Here is a 28,000-nt window from a genome sequence, read left to right as displayed (position 1 = left end):
GCGAGCAGGAGCGCAGTGGGCGGGCCGGGTGGCGGCGGCGGCGCTGCGCTGACTGGGTTGGGCCGGGCAGCGGCAGCGACGGCTGAGGTGGTTGCAGAGGCCGCTGAGGCGCTGACTGAGTGGCCGGCAGGCGCCTGTAGCCTCGAGCAGCCCCTTCGTGCCGCCCGCTATTCCCCGGGCAGCGGTGGGCCGCGGCGCGCAGCCTGCCAGGGATCTGCGGCGGGCACACCCCGGCGGCGGCGACAGCGGACAGGTTAGAGTGGGGGCAGGGACGGTCGCGGGAGCAGCCGGGGGTCGGAGAGGGAGCCCGAGCCAGGCCATCTCCAACCATGTCCGACGAAGCGTCAGCCACCACTTCGTACGAGAAGTTTCTAACCCCCGAGGAGCCCTTCCCGCTTCTGGGACCCCCTCGCGGGGTGGGCACCTGCCCGAGCGAGGAGCCGGGCTGCCTGGACATCAGCGACTTCGGCTGCCAGCTCTCGTCTTGCCATCGCACGGATCCGCTCCACCGCTTCCACACCAACAGGTACAAACCTCCGCTGAGGGCAGGGGCAGACTGCCCACACCTCTGCCTCCAGCCGGAGAACGCCAGGTTCCCCCCATTCTGGCCCTCCGCCTCGGGTCTGCGTTTCCAGTCGCCCCCTCCCCCACCTTCCTCCGCCCAGCGCTCATTCCCGGGCTCCTTCCCTCTTCCCCTCCCTATTTCACCCCTGTCCTCCGATTTTCCTTTTGGCCGGCATTTTACTCTCTCTCTTTTCCCCCATTCATCTTCTGACCCAGCGACTCCTCCCTTCCCCCTCCCGCCTCATCTGTACCCTGCGAATCCCAAAACCCAACCCTTGATTCTTAGATGCTTCCCTGTTTTCATCCACCCTCAAAAGTTTAACCCCTTCCATTTCCGGTACAATCCAATCCTCCATAGAGAGGATTTCGGATGGCTCAAAATCAAAAGTCGATCTTTTTGAAAGGTGGCACTTTAAAAGCTAGAATCTTCCTTTTCCCAATTTTTAACCTGTCTCGTAGCCCTATTTTCACCCCCCAACCCCCCATTTCTTTAGTGAAGCTTTGGGAAACCAGGCGATTCTTTTTTTTTTTTTTCTTTGCTCTATGAACTCTTTGCCCTAGCGCTTTAGGCCCTGCCAAAATGTATAAGCTTAAATCTGGAAGATTCCTTCCTGAAGCACATCCTTTGGTTTGCTCCCCCAGTGGAAAGATGCAGCCACTCTTAGGATGGGCTTGCTTATACAAATTTATTCAGAGGGTGCATCCCCTAACTGGTTTTATTGGAAGGTAGAGTGTTCTGGAGAATTCTCTCATGCAGGCATTTGTGTTATATCAAATGTGGGGGATTTGAAGATGTTTTACACATACCCCAACCTATAACATAGGTGCATATTATATGTATATGTGTGTATACACCACACACAGAGGCCTGGCGGGGTGGAGAACAAGGGAGGAGGGAGAGAGAGAGGGATTCAGCTATGGAAAATACTGGAGTTGAATTAAGGAGTCTAGTTCTGATTTCTCATCCACTTTACAATATGAATACGAACAAATCCTTCCACATTCTAATGCCTTTTGCATGCTCCTCCCCAACCCCTTAAATCAATCTACAGAGTTACTAACCTTCTACCAAGTACAAGGAATATATAAAATATGATTCTTAGCTAAAAGAAAGTTATAGTCTGGAAGCAAGGTGTTACAATTAAATAATCATACAGAACATCGCTATAACACATGTGAAAAGAAAATGGTAGTAAACTTGTTACAACTGTTCCAAATCCTCATTGCAAAAATGAGGAAACTGAGGCCCAGAGAGAAAAGACTGTGTTCAAGTTAATAAAACCGAGTCAGGCAAAGCCAGGATTACTCCTTCGGAGCCAGTGATGAAACTTGGAACAGAACTAAGGGCTCCAGTGTTATAAATGGTTGTTATGGTTTCTTAGACTAACTCACAGAAACCCATGATGTGACTATAGCATGAATGTAACATATTTATGAAATTAAGTGTGCTTAGAATTGTTTGCATTGGAAAATAAGGTAAAATAATACTTGTGCACATATTTGATATTTTAAGTTTTGCAGCACTGGAATAAATCATATACACAGGAATGTTAAATGATCTCAGAATTAGCCTGCTCTGATGATGAGGGCAAGGGAGTGGGGACAGAGGCTGAGGGTAAGTGCTGCCAAAATGTGTGGGGGTGATGGGGAGTGTAGCATGGTGAATAATACATTTCTTACAGCTTGTTCTGTTCTTTCTCCTCCTCCCCATTTTTTCCTTGTGTTTTTCTATCCCTTGTCTTACAGACCTTGGTAGAGTCAAGGTTGTTTTCCAGCATGAGGTGGTGAAGATAGAGGGGGAGGTTCTTGTTCAGCCCCAGTTGTCCCAAGTCAAGCATTTTTCTAGTTACTGCCTGCTTTTTTAAACCCCCCCTCTCCTACCCTACTTGTCACAAGGCTTGGAATGGTAGCAGGAATGTATCTTGCTCTGTACCCTCCTCAGCGGAGATAAGGGGAAGCAGAATTAGCAATTCTTACAGCAGGTGATGTTTCTGCCCTAGGCTACCTTGCTTTTTAAATCTTTCCTCCTTCTGGAACGTTCTGCCTTCTTACCCTCTCCTCAGGATGGCGTTTGAGAGGACCATATGCTTCCAGTCATTTCTTTTCAGGGAGAAGAAAAAAGCTAAATCATGTATGTGGGCAAAGTTTAGTTTAGGGAGTTCTTTTATTTTGGAGTTGTATGGGTCACAGCACATTCACCAATTCAAGCAACAATCCAAAACAGAAATCAGATCTGAATAGTTGAGTTCTGATATCGAGCCTTGGGTTTAATCATTATAAAACAAGTTTCATTGAAAATAGAAAGCTTGTCAGTGGGTAGGTACTTGATTTACCTCTATTTTGCTTCTTCCTTGTTACCTGATAACAAAACTATGGAGATTGTTTAAATAATGCTGTTGATAAGGGCCTTATGATGATGATGATTTTGTGTCTGCTCATTTACTGGACTCTGGGGTATCTATGCAGTCTTCATTAATCAAGAGAGTCAAGGCACTATTACTTATGATTCCTAAGTTTGAATGTTTGTTGCATTTAGAGTCACCTGTGACTTAGATTGGTGTGTCACTGGTCTAGGTTCAGTGGAAAATAAATTACACGAACATAGACAGCTTCCTGAGAATTCACTTTTCTAGGAGTATCTTTTAGGATTTTATGACCAAGTTGGGTTTGTCTAGAATTTGGGGGGAATAAAATAAACTTCAGTAAGCCAAAAACACTTAAAAACTTATTTCATTTTTAATTGAAATATCAATATGGAATATATATATAGTTTTAAGGCTTCTTTTTTTAGTTTGGGGGACAGGATTTTTCTGGTGTAATTGTGGGTTTTCTCTTAGCATTTGTCCACGGTAACTTCCACTGTCAGCAAAAAAGGATATCATTTAGCAAATTGAAAAAAATATAATGATATTGGTAGGTCCTATAATTAAGTTGCGAGATGAAGGAGGTTAATATGAACTAATCAGTGTGTTATTTTCTTCCTCTTTCAGGAGTACATCAGTACTTTGACATTGAACAATTGTGAAAAGCATGTGGGAGGACAGTGCCTCATTTTTGTATACCCTATTGGCAGGATACAAAATGAACTACGTATTGTATAAAGCAGTTACTCAGTTCTGTGATTTCAGAGCCCCATTTTCAATCATCATTAACTAGAAAAAGCCCAAAACTACCGTGTGCCTTTTGTTCTACCCACAGTTTTCCTGTCTTGTTAGAGAATTAGAGGTGCAGAAGAGTTGTGAGTTACAGGTGGTAGAACCATGTTTCATGAAGTGAGATATATTACAGAGGCAGGAGGAATTTGGTTTGGGGGCTTGTTGTGACAAATTGAGAATGGGGATCAGGCTTTGGAGAACTATTTAGACTAGAAATGTAGATTTCTAGAACAGAGATTCCAGTAGTCTGATAGGAGTGGAACTGTGGGGTTACAGAGGCTGAGAGAATAGAAGACACTTTTCAATAAATTTAGCAGGGAAAGGAAGGAGAGATGTGGTAATTTGAAAAAAAAAAGTGAAGGCTTCTTCATTTGATTTTTGCCTTGTTTATTTATTTATTTTCCAAGAACAGATATTTTAGCTCCTTAGAAGCAACCCACAGGAAAGAGAGAAATTGAAAATACAAGAGCAGGTGGGATGACAGGAGATGGATGGGATTAACTCTGAAGGCCAAATGGAAGAATTAGCCTTAGAAATGACATGGAATGTTGTTTACTTCCCAGACTGTAGAGTGGGTAGGAGGGATGGGTAAGGATCCCAAGACAATGGAGGTCGCTGGGAGGAGAGTTGGAAATTTGAATGAGTAAAGTAGGGGGGTTGTGTCATCTGCTCTAACTTGGGACCTTGATGGCCTGTTGGGCTCCAGAGGAGTAGCAGAAGTCAGGGTGGCTGTATGGGGATTCTGGCAGGGAGTCAGTGATGAATACAAAGAGGATTGTTAACTGAGAATAAATGGCATGGATTTGGAATGACTTTCATCAACTTGACAGTAGGACTGTATTCCACAGTGCTCATTGGCTGGATTCTTATCCTGAGAGGTAATAGGTCTACCTGAGAGAGAAAGGGCTGCAGAAGAATGTATGTGGTACACATGCTTTTCTTAATTTTAGAAAAATACCACTGAAAGCCCTTCATCTGTGTATTCTTGCTGAAAAGCCTTGCAGGTAAATGTTCTTGGCTTTTTATTTTTAATTAAAATTTGGGCAGCAAGCCTAGTTATTGAGTTAAACCCCATTTCATGGATTCTTTTCAACATTTCTTTTAAAATATGGAGAAAGTCTCCTTTGTGAATAATTGCATGGTTATAGCTAGGATCTTAGTGTTAGGTAGTTTTCTCTTAGTGGAATAAGATGTAAGGGCTTTGTAAATTTGAAGAGTTCAGTGCTGAGCACACGTACACAGTGCTCTTCCATTACACATTTGAAACCAACAGAACAGTCTAAAAGCATCTCTTAAATTTCTATTATAAAAGTTCATTATAGAAAATTACGGGCATATACGAAACTATAAAGACCACTTACGATCCTTTTCACTAAAGATAATAGCTGTCAACATTTTGATGTTGTTACCTTTTTTTTTTTTTTTTTTGGCCGTGCCACATCGCTATCAGGATCTTCATTCCCTGACCAGGGATTAAACCCCACCCCCGGAGTGGAAGCACCAAGTCCTAACCACTGGACTGCCAGGAAATTCCCTGTTGTTACTTTTAATGTTATTTCTTTGTGCATACATAATTTTAAAAATCAGGATCCGGCTATATATATAATTTGTGACTAGGTTGTTTGCAGTTACATTTTATTTTCTTTTTCAATAAATAGCCTGAAAATATGATTTTTAATGATTTTTAAAACACCATTATTCAGATATAGATATATCATTTAATTATTCCCAATGTTTTAGAGGCATTTGTTTTTCCTTATTTTGCTATTATAATATTGTTTGGACATTTTTGTATATACATCTTTTTTTCCAAAATTCTATTTGGGGAAAGGGATAGATTCTTAGCAAGGCAATTACTGAGTCCAAAGGAATGAACCTTTTTAAAGCTCTTTATACACTACCAAATTGCTTTTCAGAAAGATTATGCCAGTGCCAATTTAACATTCCCACCAGCAGTGGATGAAAGTACTTCCTACTTGGTTTTTATTTACCTTGTCTTAAAATAATAAGAATAAGAATATTTGCATATTAGAAGATAATAGAATTTTTTAAAAACTCAAAGTACTATTTTTCTATTTTGTAAATGATTGTTTCAAGTATGAGACCGATTTCCTTGCCACTGTTAATTTAAAAAAAAAGAAAAGAACAAGGAGCTAAGGCTTCTAAGAATGCCCAGAACCTTGTAATATCTGTTATAAAGTTATAGATCTGGAAAACTGAGGAACATCCTGATTTTGCCCTAAGGTAAGAGCACAAAACCAAGCAAATTCCTGACTCCCTTGTCAGTGATCTAATGATTAGGTTGTTAAATATGGCTTAGTTTTTAAAAAACAGTCAATATTACTCATGAAGGGAAACACATTTCTACTAAGTTTTCAAAGCTAAAAAGAAATTCTCATTAAAAACAATTATCTAACAGCTTTTCCTAGTACATGACACAGTGCTTTGGCACACTGAAGATGCTGACTAAATGTTTGTTGAGTGTGTGAAAGGACAGAACTTTCACTGTAATTGTCATTCACAGCTTTCTATTGCCTTATTGCATGACTGAGGCAATTTGGTTAATTCTACCAGGTTTGTTGATTTTTAAAAAATGAGGATACTGCTTACCTAGCAAGCACGTGATGAAACTAGGTAATGTTACAAGGTATTCTAGGATTCTTAGGTGAATTTTAGGTTTTTGCCTATTCATAAAAGTTTGTTGACTTCTGCTTTTATATTACTGAACTATAATAGTTTAGAGTGTGTGTGTGTTTCAGTGGTTTAAAATACTCTACCTTTAGTACAAAGGAAAACGTGCCATAAAATTGCCAGGATGCCCAAATTTTGTAAATCAAGAACTTTGGAATTAAGATTAGCTATATAAAATAAGAGGGGAAGTTTAAAAACTGAATACACAATTCAGGAAAAAACTGGATTTAATGAAAGGTGAGAAACAATAATAGGTAATAACAAGCTTTTCTTCAGGAAGTCATTATTTTAATACCTTATTAGTATCAGATATACTAAATCATGTCTTAAGGGTTAATTTCCCTAGGCTACTGCCAAAGCAATGAAGATTATCTCATTAGTAATATAAAGCTAGTGGAAATTTATAAAAGAAAACAGATTTGTAGATTTCAAGATAAAAAAATTAAAAAAAATATATAACCCGGCAACAAATAATACAGACAAAATATTAATATCCTTAACATATAAAGAACTCTAACAAAATCAACAAGGAAAATATTAACACCTAGTAAAATGCTATAGCAAAATAGCTAATAATTATTTTTAATTTTTCCCTTGCCAGTAATCAAAGAAATAAAAATTGATATAAAAATGTTTTTCTCCTATCAGCTAGGTAAAATTTTTAAAAATGAAAATTTCAGTGCTGTTAAGGTTGTGGTGAAATGAGCACTTTTATGGACTGCTTTGGGGAGGGCAAATTAGTGCAACCTTTTCGGAAAAGGCACTTGGCTAACTATACTGTCACCCTTAGAAATGTTCATATTCTTTGACTCAGTAATTTCCTTTCAAATAATCTATGTTGAGAGATTATATATTTAGATAAATAATTATAAACAAAATGGTTTCATCTCAGTATTATTTGTAGTACAAAAAAAGAATTGGAAACAGCCTAAGTACCTATTATTGAAGGAGTAATGTTAAATAAATTATGATACATTTAATAGGTAGAATATTATATAGGCATTAAAATGTTTTCAAGTAATATAGTTGGGTAAATGTTCAGTATATAATGTTAAGTGAATAAAAGTGGGATACTAATATCTATCTACACACACACAATGCTGGTTCTGTAAAAATATACATATTCATGTAGAAAAAAGTGCCAAAACATTATGGATCATTTATTGTTAGTTAGTGGAATTATTGGTCATTTTAATCTTATTCGTCACTCCTTTCTTGTTCCAACATCTTTGCAATGATCCTGCATATCATTGATATGTAAAAGTTATTTAAATATAAGAAACACTTTGAGCTTCTACCTGTGTACTTTGTTGGTGCTTTTCTCTGCTCTGCACTGGCTACTCTCTTCCTTTAATAATAATAGCTGCCATGTATTGAGCACATTTTATGTCTGCTGAGTGCTCTGTATGCATTCTCATATAATGTAAATAGTAACCGCATTTTAAAGATGATGACCCAGGCTTGGGGAGGATTTGTTTCGCTTCAGATCAAACAGCAGGCAAGTGACAGAGCAAGAATTTGAACTCAGTCCGGCTCCAATCAGACAGATAGGAAAGTAGAGAATAGTTTAATGAACCCCATATACCCATCGTGCAGCTTCAACAATTACATATGGCAGTGTGCTTTATCTATACCCCTACTCATTCCTCAACCCCTTATAATTTTGAGACAAATCCCAGACAAATTCATTCATAAATATTTTAGTATGTATCTTTAAAAGATAAGAGCTCTTTTGAAAATAATCACAATATCATTATCATATCTAAAAATATGCTCATATTCCTCATAAATGTAATAATCGTATCCTATTTGTATCTTAAAATTGTGTGGATTCTGTAGTTTCTGTTGTGATTTCTTTTGTGTTGTTTTTAAGGTGGAATTTAACTTCCTGTGGAACAAGTGTGGCCAGCTCAGAATGCAGTGAGGAGCTGTTTTCATCAGTTTCTGTTGGAGATCAAGATGATTGCTATTCCCTATTAGATGATCAGGACTTCACGTCTTTTGATTTATTCCCTGAGGGGAGTGTCTGCAGTGATGTCTCTTCTTCTATTAGCACATACTGGGATTGGTCAGATAGTGAATTTGAATGGCAGGTAGGATTATTTTTCTTATATTGCCATCATTACTCCATAAGTAGAAGTATGAATTTCTGTTTCGGTATTTTCATCTCTACCTCAAAGTAAATTTCTCCAATGTTTATTCAGTCCTGGAGATTCTCTAACAGCATTAAGAATTAGAAGAAATATTTATCCTTTATTTTTGCTAACATACCTTTTAGGCTTCTCACACTACAGATACCTTTTGTACATTTTCATGTAATTTAATACTTGTATAATGTTCCTATTATTATATATCATTAGTACCTTTCTGTGCATTAATCCAAGCAAATTTTCTCTTTACTGATAAATGGCCTTCATATCCTTATAGGCACAATACCTTTACATCAAGGTCACGTTATATATCTAATATCACAAACCACTACATAATACATAATTTTTTTCATTTTTATTAGGAATATAATTTCTCATTTTGTATTCTCTTCATATGTAGAGATGTTTTTCACCTAAAAATGTTTTTTCTTCTGTGGCACATATACCACATAAAATGGCTTTGTGGCAAATTGCACTCATCATAAGGCAGCATTTCCAAAGAGTCTTTCAGAAAATGTAGATCATGTTATGGCAACATCCATTTTCTGATTGTAAAACACAATAACGTTTGAAGAAGCTTTCCTTGCATACAGCAACTGTTATATTCAACAAATACTTGAATATCTACTATGTTTGAAAGCCATCTAAATACTTGAAGTTGTTTTCCAAAAGATGAATCAAACATTTTATTTCAAACAATTTTTTTTCTTTTTTTTTTTTTTTTTTTTGCGGTACGCGGGCCTCCCTGTTGTGGCCTCTCCCGTTGCGGAGCATAGGCTCCAGTCGCGCAGGCTCAGCGGCCATGGCTCACGGGCCTAGCCGCTCCGCGGCATGTGGGATCTTCCCAGACCGGGACACGAGCCCATGTCCTCTGCATCGGCAGGCAGACTCTCAACCACTGTGCCACCAGGGAAGCCCTATTTCAAACAATTTTTATTAAAATATCAAATAATACCAAATAGCATAAAATTAAAAATAGGTCTCCAAGTCCCACTCTTCTGTGGTTACCACTGTTAAGAGCTTGTGCAGATACAAGTATGCTTGCACAGCGTTAAAAACACACAAAGGGACTTCCCTGGCGGTCCAGAGGTTAAGACTCTGCGCCTCTGCACTTCTACTGCAGGGGGCACAGGTTCGATCCCTGTTCGGGGAACTAAGATCCCGCATACTGCTCGGTGAGGGCACCCCCCACCAAAAAAAAAAAAAGACACACAAAAATGGGATCATACTTCAGCCACTGTTTGGCCCTCTGCTTTTTTCAACTACCTGTACTATATTTCATTCTTTTTGATAACTGCATCATAATTTAATCAGTTCCCTAATAATGAATATTTAGGTTGGTTTCAGTTTTTTCTTGTTATAAACAATGCTATACTGGAAATTAAGAGGTTTTTAAAGAGGAAAATATAATCCACAGCCCCTTTATTTTTAAATTTTATTTTATTTCAAATGCTTCTATTTCATTTACAGTTGTAAATATGATTTGGATAAAAATTTTAAAAATTGAGATAAAATATACCATTTTAATAATTCTAACATGTATAATTCAGAGATTTTTAATATATTCACAGTGTTGTGCAGCCATCTCCACTATCTAATTCCAGGACATTTCTATCACTCCAAAAGAAACCAATGCCTGTTAATAGATAGTCCCAATTTCCCCCTGCCCCCATCACCTGGCAACCACTAATCTACTTTCTCTATGGATTTACCTATCTGGATATTTAATATAAATGTACTCATATAATATGTGGCCTTTTGTGTCTGAGGTCTTTCACTTAGCGTAATGTTTTCAAGTTCATCCATGTTATAGCATATAGTATTTCATTCCTGTCTTAAGTCAGCTCGAGCTGCTATAACAAATACCATAGACTGAGTGGCTTAAACAACAAACACTTATTTCTCACAGTTCTGGAGCCTGAAAGTCCGAGATCAGAATGCCATCATGGACAGGTTCTGGTGAGCACCCTCTTCCTGGTTTGCAGATGATTGCCTTTTGCTGTATCCTCACATAGAGGTGGGAGAGAGAGCTAGCTCTGGTCTCTTGGTCTTCTTATAAGGTCACCAATCCCATCACACAGGCTCCACCCTCATGACCTCCTATAAACCTAATTACCTCCCAAAGCCCCACCTCCAAATATCATCATGTTGGGGATTAGGACTTCAAGATATGGATTTGGGGGGTGACAAACATTTAGCCCATGACAGTTCCTTTTTATGGCTGAATATTCCATTTTATGGATACATAACATTCAGTTTATTCATTCATCAACTGATGGATTGTTTCCGCTTTGGGGCTATTATAAATAATACTGCTATGATCATTCAGGTACAAGTTTTTATATGGATGTATATTTTTAATTCTCATGGATATACACTGGAAGTTGCTGGCTCATGTGATAACTTTATGTTTAACTTTTTGGGGAACTGCCAAAATGTTTTCCAAAGTGGCTGTACCATGTTACATTTTCACTAGCAATACATGAAAGTTCCAGTTTCTCCACATCCTTTCTAACACTTGGTATGGTCTGTCCTTTTTATTATAGCCATCCTACTGTGTGTAAATTGGTATCTCATTGTGGTTTTGACTTGCATTTCCCTAATGGCTAATGATGATGAGCATCTTTTCATGTCTTATTGGCCATTTGTATATCTTCTTTGGGGAAAATGTCTATTCAGATCCTTTGCCCATTTTTAAATTGCATTGTCTTTTCTTGTTGAATTGTAAGAGTACTTTATATGTGATGGCTAACTAGGCTCTTATCATACACATGATTTGCAAAAATACTTCCCATTCTGTAGGTTGTCTTTTCATTTAATATAGTGTCCTTTAATACACAAAAGTTTAAATTTTATAGAAGTCTAATTTATTTTTTCTTAGAGTTCTGTGCTTCTGATGTCATATTTTTAAAACCATTGCTTAATCCAAGGTCATGCAGATTTTTCATCTGTTTCCTTCTTAGAATTTTAGAGCTTTAGTTCCTACATTTAGATCTTTGATCCTTTTGAGTTACTTTTTATATACGGCATAAGGTAGGACTTCCAAATTCATTCTTTTGCATGTAGATACCCAGTTGTCCCAGCACCACTTGTTGAAAAAACTAATTTTTTCCTTATCTAATGGTCTTGGTACCCTTGTGGAAATGAATTGGTCATAGATGTTTATAGGTTTAGTTCTGGACTCTCGATTCTATTCCATTGATACATATATCTATCCTTATGCCAGCATATCCTTATCCTTATGTTTTGATTACTCTAGCTTTGTAATAAGGTTTGAAATCAAGAAGCGTGAGTTCTCCCACTTTGTTCTTCTTTATCAAAGTTTAGGATCAGGTTGTCCATTTCTGCAAAAAGGGAAGTTGGAATTTTGATAGGGATTTCATTGAATCTGTAGATCAATTTGGGGAATGTTACTGTCTTAACAGTATTATTAAATATTTCAATCCATGAACATGGGCCGGAATGTCTTTATTTAAGCCTTCTTTAATTTCTTTCAATGATGTTTTATAGTTTTCTGTGTTTAAGTCTTATAGTTCCTTGGTTCAGTTTATTCCTAAATATTTTATTCTTTTGATACAGTTGTAAATGAAATTGTTTTCTTAATTTCATTTTTTGGATTATTCATTGCTAGTGTATAGAAATACAGTTGAGTTTCGTATACTGATTTTGTATCCTGCAACTTTGCTGAACTTATGTATTAGCTTTAATAGTTCTCTTTTTCTGTGTGGATTCTCTAGGGTTTTTTATATTTAAGATCATGTCATCTGTGAATAGAGATGGTTTTCCTTCTTCCTTTCCAATCTGGATAGTTTTATTTTTCTTGCTTAATTGCCCTGACTAGATCTCCAGTACAGTGTTGAATAGAAGTGGCAAAAGCAGGCATCCGTGGTTTTTTTCCCTGATCTTAGGGGAGAAGCTTTCAGTCTTTCACCTTTGAGTATGTTAGCTGTAGGTTTTTCACAAATGTCCTTTATTATCATATTGAAGCATTTCCCTTTTATTCCTAGTTTGTTCAGTGTTTTTATCTGAAAGGGTGTTAGATTTTGTCAAACACTTTTTCTGTATCTGTTGAGATGATCATGCAGTTTCTTCATTCTGTTTGTTTGATGTACTACATTGATTCTTGTATGATGACTCACCCTTGCATTCCTAGGATTAATCCTAATTGGTCATGGTATATAATCCTTTTAATTTGCTGCTGGATTTGGTTTGCTAGTATTTTGTTGAGGATTTTGCATTGGTTTTCATAAGGAATATTGGTCTGTAGTTTTCCTTTCTTGTGATGTCTTTGTATCACTTTGGCCTCATAGAATGAGTTGGGCAGCGTTCCCTTTTCTTCTGGATAAGATACTATAATAAAATTCTCATTTAACATATAAACTTTTTCATGATCTGCAAATTATTCACTTAATGACTACATAATAGTCCTGGTACTCTAGTATGCCGGAACTTATGAAACCATTCCACTATTTACATCTGTTTCTGTTTTTTTTTTTCTATTATAGATAACACAGCAGTGAGCATCTTTGTGTGGGTACTTTTTTATTTTTCAGTGCCTAATTTTTAAAAAAATTTATTGAAGTATAGTTGATTTACAATGTTGTATTAATGTCTTAAGTACAGCAAAGTGACTTGGTTACACACACACACACACACACACACACACACACACACACACACATATGTATATTCTTTTTCATATTCTTTTCCATTATGGTTTGTCACAGCATATTGAATATAGCTCCCTGTGCTGTACAGTAGGACCTTGTTGTTTATCCATCCTATATATAATAGTTTGCCTCTGCTAATCCCAAGCTCCCATTCCTTCCCTTACCTACTTCCCAGTGCCTCATTTTTTTAAAGTGCACACTTTGTATTGAAAATAAGACCACAAGGATTCTTAACACAGTATAAGCAAATGGAGTTCTGATAATTCTGATAAATATTTTTTCTGCTTATTTCATGTGACTTAGAGTTATCATCCATAATGTTGCAAAATGGCAGGCGCTTTTTAATTTTAATTGCTGACTTCTTCACTAATTTTATGAGTAGAGTGGAAAACTATCCCCGACCACTCACTGTTAATGCACATGACTGACAACACTGAAACAAAAATAAGGCCTGCCTTAGTAATGTGTTTTCCACTTCTGAAATTGGAGTGTAGGTACTCTGTTACCATGGATATTTGCCGTTTAAATATGCTGAAAGGTTTAAAATGCTCTCTTGTCTTTGTGGGATCTCATAATCATGAACAGTAAATTACCCCAGAAGATAATTACAAATTATGTGTTAGGATTAATGTAGGCTAAAAATCGTTGACTGTAGTTTAAAAATTCGTATTACCTCTGTTGTGATTAAAATCTGCATCTGTTTAAATCTTTCTTTTAAACAGATGTTTCAGTTACTACTAAAGTAAATATAAATGATTCATAGATTCTCTGGGAAGAGAAATGCTAACTGCTTGATAAGGCAGGATTTTAACCTTAGAATGAAGTAGCATGAAAACATCTTGCCTTGCTGATAGTTTTCTTTGCTTTCAGTCCTTTTACTATTAAAGATATATTTGACTAGTCTTAGAACTTGAGAAATTATTTTATTGTTGAGCGGGAAAGCATAGAAAATTTAAAAAGTGAGTAATTCAGCTGTCATGCTTGAAACCTAGAGGTACAATTTGTTATTGCACATCAGCTGTTAAAGAAATGAGCTTACTCATAAAATTTTGCTGCATACTGCAGAAAATATGGCAGAGGTTTGATTTAATTCTCCTTACTTGTCACAATTACTGATTCTAATATAGATATACCAAATATTGTTGTCCATGAAAAATACGAGATGAGAATTATTAAGCATTTTTATCCTGAAATATATTATCAATTATAAAATGGAAAATTGCTGGTCTAATAAATACACAGGAGCACATACAACTAATTCTCCTGTATATCTGCAGCTTTAATCCCCTATCTCCAATTGACTACTTGACACTTACAGTTGAATGACCTTATGATTTAATGCTAGCCCATTATCTGATGCGGAGTCCTTGATCAGTAATGCAACTTCCAATTACAGTGTTTCCATGGGGGAAAAAAAAGACTCTGCTTTGTGACATGTCTTACAGTGTATTGTAAAATGATTATTGTCATTTCAAAGGACACTTGTACTTGCTTTTCTCATCATCACTGCAAACTCTCTATATCCCAAATTGCATTCTTCTCTCATTCCAAACTACCTGCAGGGCAGGACAGCCTGACATAGTCGAAAGCACTGGACTTGTGTCCTTCTTTGGATGCTGCCACTAACCGTATGACCCTCCCTGGATATCATTTTTCCCTTATTTGTAAAATGAAGTGTAGGACTAGAAGATCTATATAACATTACTTCAGGTCTCTTGCCATAAAAAATGAGGTCTTTAAGGGTTATATGTTAACCAGGGTGGGTTGTATGACCGTGAAATGTTGCCAGTTTTCTTCTGGTCTCACATATGGCCATTTGACTATTATCCTTATCCATTCAGTTGTCAAATAGTCTTATAAATTGTATTTCATTTGAAAATTTCCCTATCTGCTCCCATTTTTCTTTCCATTTTTGCTTATCTTAGTCCAGGCCCAGATCACAAGAAAAGAGCTTCCTAATTCCAGTCTTTCCTCTATTTTTAACTCATCTTCCCTCAAGACCAATTTCATCATTACTACTTCTACTTAGAAATGTTATTGGTCTACTTCTTCATATCATATAACAGCTCTAGTTCATTTGTTAAACTTTCATATCCCTAGCACTGATTTTCTGTTTTAATTATATTGGTCTCCTTAACCTTATCCTATGTTTTTTTCTTCCACCTATGGTTTTATTAACTTATTCTCCTTACCTGAATACCTTTTCCTTTTCCCCATGCTGTCATTCCAAGAGACTACCTTGTGAAATTTAACCCAGCCACTTTAGCAACATGAGGTATTCTCTGAGGGTTTATGCTCCTTTTTTAAAAGGGCTTAAAACCATGGCAAGGTATAGAAAAAGGGACATACTGCGATTTATTGAATATCACCCATGTGCCAGAAATGTTACCTTTTGTAAATCTCTCAACAGTCCTTTGAGATGGATGACAGTAACCATAACTTACTGAAGACTCTGAAGCTCAAAGAAGGGAACTAACCTACACAAGATCACATGACTAGAGAGCAGTGGGGCTGGGATTTGATTTGAACTCTGGGCTCTTTTAACCTCTCCCCAGAAAAAAATGGCCAAAGAACCATTAATTGCCTATCTTTTGCCACCCACCCCCCAACAAACATGTAAACAGAATTAAAGGCACAAATTAAAATGCTTAACATACAGTCTGGCACTTAGCAGATATAGGCTAAAGATGAATTCTTTTCTTAAGTTTTGAGAGTATAGATACTTTGAGAGTTCCTTTCTCTACCTAATTTATCAAAGGAGCTTGAAGTAGGGGAGGCCTTTCATCTGATAAGGAGCATCTCATTTTGTTTTGGGAACCCCAGGGAGATCTTTAACATAGTAATGTTGTGATTTGAAGTTTTTCAAAGGGAAAATAGCAAAATGTTGTACTGACGGTAAAGGCTGAAAAAGACATGGCCTTCATGTGTGCATTCAGCAATCATTCTTTCATTACACTGACTAGATAACATTTGGGCTAAGGGTGAACAAGCGGTGTTAGTTAATGAGATTTTAAAGGAAGTCATACAGATTGTTGGATGCCACTTATATGCTTAGATTCATCAATGACAGTCAAAGTGAAAATGTGGTTTTTAAGAGTAATAGTTAACTTGGATAACTTCATTCTAAACATCATGGTCACCTTGCATAGTGATCAACCCCCTTTTTGTGGCTTCACTCATTTCTTCTATGCAATTGACTCCCCAGTGCCTGCCCCCTTGTAGTTCTCTAAGCTTTAATCTTGTAGCTTCAACTCACGCTAGGTATTTCCATTGATGACTTGTCATCTCAGACACGCGTTTGTTATTTGCTATGTTTATATTACAGCACAAAAATTATATGTTTGTGCTATTGTATTATCTTTCCAAGTAGAATATAAAGTTCTTGTGTAAGGACCGTGACTTACACTCCTTTGGATTCCCTGTACCTATTACAGTGCTGTGGGTACAATAGGAGGCCAAACACATGTGAGTGCAGTAATCTGCATGGATAAAATGGCTTTTCTTTTTGGTAACTTCAAAAGCCTAGTAATCACCTAGAGTTCAGATATAATTGCAAAGTCTATAGAACCAAAACAACAAAAAGGTGCTGTTTTGTACATTATAAAAATGAAAACATTATTTTTGAAGATTGTTATGTACTCATTGTAGAAGAAAATATTTTATCTTTCTTAAAAATGACTTAAACACATTTATTCAAAATTAAATCCATTCTGACTTTTGGAGGTGATGGATGTGTTTATTACCTTGATTGTGATGATGCTTTCATGGGTGTATGCATATGTCCAAAGTCATCAAATTGTATATATGAAATATGTACAGTTCTTTGTATATCAGTTATAGCTCAACAAAGCTGTTAAAGAATTAAATCCATTCTAACTGATTTTTAATAGGCAGTATAAAATTATAGCACATATTTTTGCTGATTCGATTTTCTGTGTGTTAGGCTTGCTTGCTTTCTCCTTTGTCTACACGTTGTCTCTTGCCATTTTTTTCCCCAATTTTTCTTTTATAATACTTCTGGTCTTTAAAGTATTTTTCTTTATATTAACAACATATTTTATATTAGTTTACTTGTCTCGAGGTTATGAATACAGACATGAGGACAAGGGCCATGATTTGTCTTTATATTGGCAGTATGTCTAGCACAGTGTCTGGCAAAGAGCCAGGTGGTGGCAGATCACTCAGGTCTCTTGAGATGGAGACTAGTGCTCCTTATTCATTATGCTGTGTGGGTCCTAGCCTACATTCACATTATGAATTTAAAACCTTAATGATGATTGACTCTTAAGTTAGCATTTTAACAAGCCTTGATTGTGATTTTAAGCTTTTGGAAAATATCTCTCATTGAATAAGTGACTGTATATACAGTATGTCGATGTTGCCGCTTTGTCTAAAATAGGAGTGGATCAGAGTTAATGTCTTCTGATTCTGTATTTGTCATTAGTCTTTTATTAAAGTCATTTTTAATCAATACAAAACATGTGGCATTTAAATTTTTTTTTTAATTTTTCTTTCCCTGTGCCATTCTCCTTATTTTTATAAAGTTACCAGGCAGTGACATTGCCAGTGGGAGTGATGTACTTTCTGATGTCATACCCAGTATTCCAAGTTCACCTTGCCTACTTCCTAAAAAGAAAAACAAGCACCGGAATTTAGATGAACTTCCTTGGAGTGCAATGACAAATGATGAACAGGTAGCGATCTCAACATTCTTAATTAAAAGCGTATATGTGGGGGACTTCCCTGGTGGTCCAGTGGTTAAGACTCCACGCTTCCAATGCAGGGGATGTGGGTTTGATCCCTGGTCGGGGAACTAAGATCCCACATGCCGCCTGATGTGGCCCCCCCCCCAAAAAAAAAAAAACCACACACACATATGTGAAGCTTGATTTATTGCCTATTTAAGCTACTGGATAAATGTGGATTGCTTAGTAAATATGAATTTGAGCTCTAATTGTTTTGCAGGGAACAAATATAATATTAAGTACTTCTGATATTTAAAACATTAAAAATTACACACTAAACGATCAGAGGTTTTGGCACTGATCTTGTTTATTGTAATTTTTCATCATATAGGTGGAATATATTGAGTATCTGAGTCGTAAAGTCAGTACTGAGATGGGTCTTCGGGAGCAACTTGATATTATTAAAATCATTGATCCTTCTGCTCAGATCTCCCCTACAGACAGTGAGTTTATTATTGAACTTAACTGTCTCACAGATGAAAAACTGAAGCAGGTATGTAAAGAAAATACAGATTGTACAGCTATTGAAAATACCATTGTTTTATAACATGTATACTTGTATAGTCATATGTAAATAAATAAATAATTAAGGTCAAAATCACTGCTGTGAAATGTAATATTAGAACATGTGGTTTTAAGAGGTTTTATGTACATCTCACCTGGCTGTACCTTTCTGGGACTATGTGGATATAGAACCTGCTTTTTAGTTACGCAGGTTTTGAAACCTAATTTCACAATTTAAGGGGTGGTTATGCTAAAGTATAGATTTATTCTAACTCAGTTTACAGAAGACCAATTGACAGAATCAAAATATTGATTATTGAAAGCTGTACTTGAGTGAACATCTGAGCTGGGGGATTTGAATAGTCTTATGCAGTAATTGAGCCAGGCTAGGGTAAAACAATGAATTTTCCTTCTGCTATTCTTAGGTACACATTTCTGGTATCTTCTAAATATAGGCTTTACTTCTCTTTCTCTGATGCATAGCTGAATGAGTACTTATGTTCTACTTTTTATTTTTTTGCATTTATCATGATTTACGAAAATTTTCTCTCAGTATTTCTCTCAACAGACATACTATAATTTTCTACATTCCAGCCCGTTTTTCGTTAGTATGGTAAATTGATGCCTTGCATTTGAAGACAGGTACAGTGGGCCCCTAGCTAAGATCTAAGAAACACTCTAGTCTTAGATATAATCAGCAGCTTACTTAAATCATCTTAAGGTGCAACCCTTAAAAAATGCCTACTCTTATGCATTTTATTTTATTGTTAGTTTCTATTTCTGAGTGTTATTCTCAGGATTCTTAGGATTATACTAAGTTCTAGAGGCTAGTAGCCTTCCATTTACTGATTATATTTTATATACTTTTAAAAATCTAACTTCATAATATGTATTCTAGAATTTTGAAAACTGTCAATTTTTCTGGTACTTGTTTCTACATTTAGAGATTGCTTTTGTCTTTATATTCTACCTATGTGCATGTGTAGCACTTTTGACAGTTTTAAGTACAATATTCTTCTTTTCTCCATTATTTTGAAGGCAGAATGTCGAGGAACAGCAGTAACCAGTTTTTGTCTGTCTCTTCCAAGGTCAGAAACTACATCAAGGAGCATAGCCCTCGCCTACGGCCTGCAAGAGAGGCCTGGAAGAGAAGCAACTTTAGTTGCGCAAGCACCAGTGGAGTGAGCGGTGCCAGTGCCAGTGCCAGCAGCAGCAGTGCCAGCATGGTCAGTTCTGCAAGCAGCAGTGGGTCCAGTGTTGGAAACTCTGCTTCAAACTCCAGTGCCAACATGAGTCGAGCACACAGTGACAGCAACTTGTCTGCAAGTGCAGCAGAGCGGATTCGGGATTCAAAAGTAAAACGTCTAATCAATACAAAACTTTACCTTTCAATATTAACATTAGTATTCCTTCATATAAATTTCTTGAAGAGTTATAATTATCCTGCTGTATAGATGCCTGTGGGTTTTGGTTTTAATTGAACAAGCAGGATTCTCTCCTATTGATCAAAGCCCTCTAGGCTGAGTGCTTTGAAATGCTGTTTTGACCCACAGCCATATTACCTTCAATTTTATCTGATTTTTATGTCTGTTTTAAGTAAGATAAATTGATGGAAATAATGAGTGAGTCTCAAGATTGCAATACTGACTGCAGCTTACTACTAAGCGGATCTTACTATGTTGCTGATGTTGCTGTCTTATTAGCTCCTAAAAATGTTCTGTATGTTTTTTGTGTGTGTTAAATGTTTTCTTAATGTTTTAATCTTGAATGTTTCTTCTTAGCTCTTTTTAAAATGTAATAATGCTTTCTCTAATTTCTGTCTACCCTTCTGACAGTTGAAAAAATTCTGTATAATATTATTGGGCACATAAGTAAGTTTAAATGTATATAGAATGGTTCTGTGATGCTTAGCAGGGGAGTTCGGTTCCTTGCAGTGGCGACAGTCTGGAGCCAACTTATGGATGATAAGGGTTTCTCTATAACTCTTTGGGAACCCAGTGGTGACAAGGATACACAGTGATTCCTTCCCTGGTTCTTACCAAAGTAGCAGAAACATAGCCAGCTTTGTTGGTTGCCATGGGTTTCCTTTGGATATGTGGTCATTCCTTTTTGGCATCAGTTTACCAGTGACAAGGAATAGAGTACCCACTGGGTTTCTAAAGGACTTTTAAGATGGTATTTGCTTAATATGAAAAAGACGTGGTTCTTTCCCAGCCATTGTAAAATTGCTAGTGCTTTTGGATGAAAGGCACCTTAAAAGCATAAGCATTAGAGATTTTGACAATGTTCTCTATATTTGTATTCAGTATTGTTCACTACATGTTTCCTCTGCACTGACACCAGTGTGCCTTAATTTGATATAAAAAAGTCTTAGAAATGATTCATTGTCCATAACTAGTCAAATGATCAAGTTTCAACCCTTCCTTATAAGAAGATTCACTGGTCAAATACCATTGAAATAGAATCTTGAAGAATCGTTTTCATGTCTAAGCTAATGGCTCACTTACTGGAACCAGGATTGTACTGCAAAGGAATTTGAACATCTCTAATCAGAAAATATAGAATTTGATCCATAAAATACTCTGGGGTAGATAGGCCAGAACTGAACCTCACTGATGTAGAATTTTTTATTTTGACAGAAGCGATCCAAGCAGCGGAAGTTACAGCAGAAGGCCTTACGCAAGAGGCAGCTGAAAGAGCAGAGGCAGGCTCGGAAGGAGAGGCTCAGTGGGCTATTCCTTAATGAAGAAGTGCTGTCCTTGAAAGTGACTGAGGAAGACCACGAAGCAGATGTAGATGTTTTGATGTAATAAGGGTGAATTTATCAGCGTTCTTTCTAAGCATTATTCTATCCTTATTTGTTTACATGCATCTTGACCAAACTTTTGTTGGTTAGGGCTGTGCTGATGTACTATTCATAATTTAGGTCTGTGGTTCTCAGCAGGTGGTCCTCAGACCAGCAGCTTCAGCATCAGCTGAGAAGTTATTAGAAATGCATACTCTTGGGCCCCACCCCAGACCTAGTGAATCAGAAATGCTGTGGGAGGGGCCTAGCGTTGTGTTTTAACAGGCACCAGGTTATTCTGCCACACACTCTAGTTTTAAGAACCACTGATTTAGTAAATGTTTTGACTATTTAAACTTCAGGGTGGTTAAGTGGGCTTTTTCAAAGACTAGTACTTTTACAGTTTAGAAGACTTTAAGGTACTGCTGACAAATAGTTTATTATGTCAGTATACATATGTAGAGATCATAATTCAGTTTCCTTCTTAATGTTAAGACTTCTTAGTTTAGTTTTTCTAAAGGGCCATAGCATAATACTCAATTCCTAGTGGACATCTTTTTTCCAGGTTGGGGTAGGGTGTGGATTGCTGTTTACAATAGTGCCTTCATTAGGTTTAGTTCTATCTGTTTTCATTAATTATTAACTCAAAGGTGTAAAAACAGGCCCTGATATCTTTCGTTAGGTTTGTTTTTGTTTTTCACTTTATGTAAATTCAGAATCCTTTCTGCAAGTGATGACTACTGAGAAAATAATGTTACTAGTGGCTGAATTTTAGACATGATGCTATGTTGATTAATATTCAAAAGGAGAAATCAAGTAAACAAAACAACCAATTCTACTTTTCCACTGCTTTTTGAAATTTTAGGCTGTGAAACTGCCTTAAAGGCAGAAAATATCTCTTATCAAGTTCTTTTGTAGGTCTTTTTATTTTCAGCACAGCTCTAATTTTTAAATATTTGGTGTAACAGCTTCTGGCATGTGAACAGGTTAATGTTCAAAATTAACTAAAGAAAACCCTTATAGTTCTGCTAAACTCTATAAATCGCTAGAAATACACTGAGCAGTGAGATATAAAAAAAAACTTAGCTTCTTGGCTACTAATAGAAATCTAATTTTAAATGTGAAATCATAGAGTCTCTTTAAATGTTTTCATGGAGAGTTTGTTATGAACATTAGAAGTAGTGTGATTCCTTTTATTTTTCCACGCATCTTTAAACATTCACGTGGGTTAAAAAAAGGAAACTGATACTACTGACAATCAAGCTGCTTTCTGACTTTCATAATTTTCTTTTTGTTGTGGAAACTTGGGAGGTAATCATAATTTTGTAGGAGGAGTTGTAATCAATACTTTTTTTTTTTTTTTTTTTTTGCTGTATGCGGGCCTCTCACTGTTGTGGCCTCTCCCGTTGCAGAGCACAGGCTCTGGACGTGCAGGCTCAGCAGCCATGGCTCACGGGCCTAGCCGCTCCGTGGCATGTGGGATCTTCCCAGACCGGGGCACGAACCCGTGTCCCCTGCATCCGCAGGCGGACTATCAACCACTGCGCCACCAGGGAAGCCCTAATCAATACTTTTTTAAACTCTAGAGTCAGCGGTTGATAGATTTCTACTTTTTTTATTGTATCATATCAAGTAACCTGTTAAAAAGATTAACAACTTAGATTCTTAATTCTCAGTTGATAGAAAGGCTTAACCTTTTCTTACAGTCATGTGTTTTGAAATTTTGATTTTATTTTAGTTCCTCAAAGGTTAAAGAATTGAAACTGAGGAAAAAATTGATATATTGCAGCTTTGCTGAGGACTGTGGTATGGTTGTAACATTTCGAAGACTACTAAATTCATACTTTAAATTTTTACTAAAATAAAAGTATATACGTATATATGGTTATCAGTTGGAGTAGTCCTTCTGACTTTCCTCTTACCCCCTCTTTGTGCTTCTAACTAGCTTAGAGGGCCCAAAGAGAGCTTGGGGATAGATCCCAGAATATTCTGAGGAAGACAGAAAGGGTCCACCTCGTTGTTTTCCCTTCCAAATATATGAAGAGTAAATGGAGAGAAGAGCAAATACAGGTGATTTCTCTACCTGCTCTTAGCAAAAGCAAAATTCCAGGGAATGATTGCCTGTTCTCTTTACCTACTCTTCAAGGAAAACAGGCTACTTTTGGAAATCATAGAGCAGCATTTATCTATTAAATACTTGGAAACAGTTTACTTGACAGTGACCAGTAAAAGAAAATCCTAATAAGACCAATTCCTCTACTCTCCCAACAATCACATAGTCTTATTACCCTAGATTTAACTTAAGTCACTATTAAACAAGTTTACCAAAGCACCACAGAGCCAGTTTTTAAAGTTTATAAAGGTTTGAGTGTTTATAGTAAAGTGTGCCATGAAATTTTGTGTAAACTGGATGCGCTGTTTTTACGGTACCATAAATTAGAGGTAGCTCATTAAGTTGTCTTGGAAGAGATTGAAAGAATGAAAAGAAAAGAAATTAAGCAACTTGGGTTTGCTTATGATCGAAGAGGGAGATTACAAAGTTTTTCTCTACCTACCCACCCCCAAATAAACAGCAGAAAAAGACAGAAAATTCTCGTCTTTTTTAATGTGCTATACTTTTTTTTCGGTTTTATTGCCTCTTGTAGGTAATTCAAGTTTGAATTATTTCTTTCTTGGAATAAGTAATAAATTCAGTCTGGTCTCTTTCTGAGTTCAACTGAAAACAAATCCAACTCAATATTTATTTCTTTTTAAATATAAACCCCAACTAACCAATTAATAAAAATGTGAGATTTATTTGCTCCAGTGTCAGTTCTCATCTGTAGAGAGTTGATGTTGGAGCAAATAAGTCTTTCCTTTTAAAAATAAGCCTTCTTAACTGAGGGCATGATAAAAAATAAGCCTTGTTAACTAAGGGCATGATAAAGTCACATCAGATTTATCCAGAAACATTTTATTAGAGATCTTTTATGTATGTCAATTATATCTCAACAAAACTGGAAAAAAAAAAGATTTCATAGAATCCTGTCAGTCCCTACCACAGCTTTTAAAAGTGTGAACCTTGAGTTTAAACAAAATGGCATGTCTTTTTCCACAGTTTTGCAATGGAGTTAAAGTAAGGCAATGTAGTATAATGTATAGTGGAGTATAAAGGGCTAATTCATTCTATCCCAAGAAGAACTTAGAGTAAAATAACTTTTTTTTCTTGAGACTTCTCTCATTTTTAGTTAGGTGTGTTGGCAGTTTTGTCCGTTTCGTCAGTCCTTTGGGTTAACTAGATATTGCTGAATTAATCCCAGAAACTGACTTGTAATTCGATGACTCCATGAATTGGGTGAACATTTCATTTTATTTAGCTCTTAAAAGTGCTAAAACCCCTCATGAAGGAAAAATTTCAAGAAACTATTGTATAAAGGTATCCAGATTCTGATGAGCTTTAAAAATTGTGAAATTGATCAAATGTCTTCATATTTAAGCCAAAAATGTTAGTACATGAAAAATATAGAAGTCTTGTTCCCAGGATTCTCTAGCAGAATTTTTTGTTTGTGGCTTACTCTATATAGCCTCATGTGCCTTAAAGGTGAACTCTGTACTTTTCATCAATATCAGGCTTTTCCAAACTCAAAAGTAATCTAAATGTTGTAATTCGTTTTGTAAAATGCCCATGCTGTTGGATATCAGTAAGCAAAGGCATTAAATCGAGCTATGTAATCAATGATAAGAGTGTATAACAAAACAAAAACCTTCAGATCTCAAGTTTCGTTTGCATAACTTGATTTTTGGCCCAGCTAGGTCATGGAAGAACATTGAAGTCAACTAAAGTATAGCTTAACGTATTCTTTTATTTTTTCCCCTGAAAAAAGTCATAAACCAGGACACTTTTTTTTTTTTTTTTGGCTACGCTGTGTGGCTTGCGGGATCTTAGTTCCCCGACCAGGGATTGAACCCGGGCCCTCGGCAGTGGAAGTGCAGAGTCCTAACCACCGGACTGCCAGTGAATTCCCGAGAATACTTTTTAAAACAAGATAACTCTGGAAAGATAATTTTCAAGGCAAAAGTACTTTCAAGAACAGAGATTATATAGCAAGTTGATTCTCTTGTTAACTTTAGGGATTTTTTGTATTCATTCATGTAATAGCTGAACATTCCTTTTCCCTTTAACAAATTACCTTTTAGCACTTCTATCTAGAAGAAAAAACGTTTGCTTAGAATTGGGAGGGGGTTACTTAAAGTCAGTATATAGTATGAGATGGTTGATAGGAAAATTTCCAGTTACATTCAAATACTAGTAGTGATGTTGATTACACTGACATTCAACATGTCTAAAGTTAGAGGTAAATTTAATCCTTAAAAGGACTATTAGGTAGAAAATAAGTATTTGTATACACATGTACTGTGGTAACTTTGGATTCATTTTAAGTCTGACAGAGTAAGATAAGTTTTATCTTTACAATGAAATTATGCTAAGTGGCAGGAGGTATCTGAGAGATATTTAGACCGAGGCATCCCTGTCAGTATCTGGAACATAGCTCCTTAGAAATGCTTAATTCTTATTTCTTTGGAAAATAACTTACTTATTTACTTATTCCAAAAGGCTTAGAAGGAACTATGAAAATTCCTCTAGGTTAACTGGCTATTAAGAGTAAGAAGTCAACTATACTTTGATAAAAATTTATTTTAAGGATAAAAAAGAGTAAGGAGGTTGCATGGTATAACTGAGTTGACTCACTAAAATTTTATTTTCATATTTTTTCTAATATTAAAATTATTTGTTTTCAGCCCCCCTTCACAATTATATTTTAAATTAAGGTTATTAATGTTTTAACCTAGATCACATAATGGTAAATTAATTTTAATTAGATATTCATACTGAACTTGGAGGAACTGATTTGGTCATCTCTGATTTCAATATGTAATACTTTTTATTGTTAAATTACTTTGTTACATCTTTGTGGTCAGTGGAACCTGTGGAAATCTGTGTTCTTTTTTTGTGGTGAGGGATAGGGGTAGAAAAGAGGAGAGTTGTTCTAATTATACATATGCATTTTGACTATATAAAGGTAGATGTAGAATTAATATGTATAAATGACAAGTTAACACTTACCTATTCTGAATTGTTCTAAGGAACAGTGGCCTGAAGCCATGGCTTGTTTTGTGGAGCTGCTTGCTCTTTAATAGTAGCTGACCAATGGGATTTAAGTTGAGACTTTGGGGTTAGGTTATCAAGCTGAGGCTTTTAGGAATGGAGCAGACCATGTCTGTTCCTATAGTGGATCAATTTCATTTCTCCTTTGAGTACTCTAATTTAGATATAGGTATTATCCATTCTAAATCTTTGTGTTGGGAGTTTTATAGAACTGTTTTCAAAAGCTATTAAGGATAAACACAAGTATATGTAAAACATTTCACAGACGGTTAAAATTTTCAATTTTTTGTTTTAGTTTCAAAGGTTAGTTATGTAGCATCAATATCATAACCAAAGCAAGTAGGAAGTTGACTGGTTTGGAGAATCTTCAAGTAGTCTTAAATACTGTAATGTATCAGGTTGTTAACCAGGAATTTTTCCTGTATTTCTGCTAAATGTATTACTATATTAATGCACTTTTGTATATATAACTGTCTTCTGTACATTCTGTACTTACTACAGTGTATATAAAAGCTGTTTTTCCTGAAGCTGTGAGGGAAAAGCAATAGCTGTAATACAAGTCATTTCTATTTTGAGTTTCTTCTTGTACTTGAAAGTAGTAGTTCAGTAGTTAAATCTAAATGAGTATATATGGTTGTAATTAAAATGGCAATGTGGCAGAGCTGTCTTTTGAAACTGATTATCAGAATGAAAAGTGTTTTGGTTATTAAGAACTCTTGTAATATTTTAAACTGTCTCTTTTGATGTACCATGAATTCTTACAAACCCACTGCTGCTTACTACTTTATACTTCTGATTCTACTCCTTTTCATGTCTCATCCGAGAACATTTATCAACAGAGAAGAATTTCTCTCTTTTCTTTTGCTCATGGTTTGGTTAAGGCTCCGTAAACTTTTGTTTTGTGAAAGCTCCAATTTCCCAAATGTCAATTGGCAAATCATTTTTTTTTCCTGGAAAGATCAGATTTCTGGAGAGATTAGCATTCATAGTAAGTGAAAATTAGGTCTAACATTGTTTACAAAAAACCAGATCTATTTTCCTTATATATTGTTCTAGAGTCTTTTTAAGTTATAATTATGTAAATGTCTGAGCAGTTTTATGTATAGGTATAGAAGCAGTTCAGCTTTTCAGCAGCAACTTTATCTCCTGCCGCTAGAGGGAGGCCTGTGGTTGCTGTCTCCTTCGGAAAATGTCTTAGCTGCTTTTCTTTTGTTTTTAATTTCAGAGGTTGGAATCGACCTCATGCTCAAAATTCCTTTTGTGATATTAAATGCTTTGATTTGTTAGTCAAAGGTAAGTTAATTGAGCCTGTTTAATAAAGCCAATATTATTCATGCTTTTCTGTAATCTTCAATTTTTAATAAATGAGTTAGATATTAAGTGAAGTGTCTGTGTCTGTGTGTTTCTTAGGTAGTCTAGGCATAAAAGATATCTCATGGTGGTCCAGTGAACACATGGAGAACCATTGATGTAGTTCAATCCCTTTTCCTCTTCCACTTTGCAAATGAGGAAATTGACACTCAGAGGCAAGTGACTTCTTTGCTTCAAACTGGTTAGTGACACAGCCAAACCATCCAAATCCTGAGGTTC

At 36.2% G+C, this 28,000-nt stretch overlaps 1 protein-coding gene across 1 annotated transcript; it reads left to right on the top strand.

The window, feature by feature from the left end:
• The first annotated feature begins 11 nt into the window (after window positions 1-11).
• On the top strand, window positions 12-27,790 carry FAM199X (family with sequence similarity 199, X-linked). Its single transcript, XM_060087457.1, has 6 exons — window positions 12-526; window positions 8,284-8,503; window positions 17,775-17,924; window positions 18,307-18,468; window positions 19,568-19,834; window positions 21,119-27,790. The coding sequence occupies exons 1-6, from the start codon at window positions 330-332 to the stop codon at window positions 21,287-21,289; spliced, it is 1,167 nt and encodes a 388-aa protein (XP_059943440.1). The 5' UTR covers window positions 12-329; the 3' UTR covers window positions 21,290-27,790.
• Window positions 27,791-28,000: the final 210 nt, after the last annotated feature.

Source organism: Mesoplodon densirostris, chromosome X (assembly GCF_025265405.1).
Source record: "Mesoplodon densirostris isolate mMesDen1 chromosome X, mMesDen1 primary haplotype, whole genome shotgun sequence".
In the NCBI taxonomy this organism is placed as follows: domain Eukaryota; kingdom Metazoa; phylum Chordata; class Mammalia; order Artiodactyla; family Ziphiidae; genus Mesoplodon; species Mesoplodon densirostris.
Note: the sequence above shows the minus strand (reverse complement) of the source record. Positions and strands in the feature narration are given on the sequence as shown.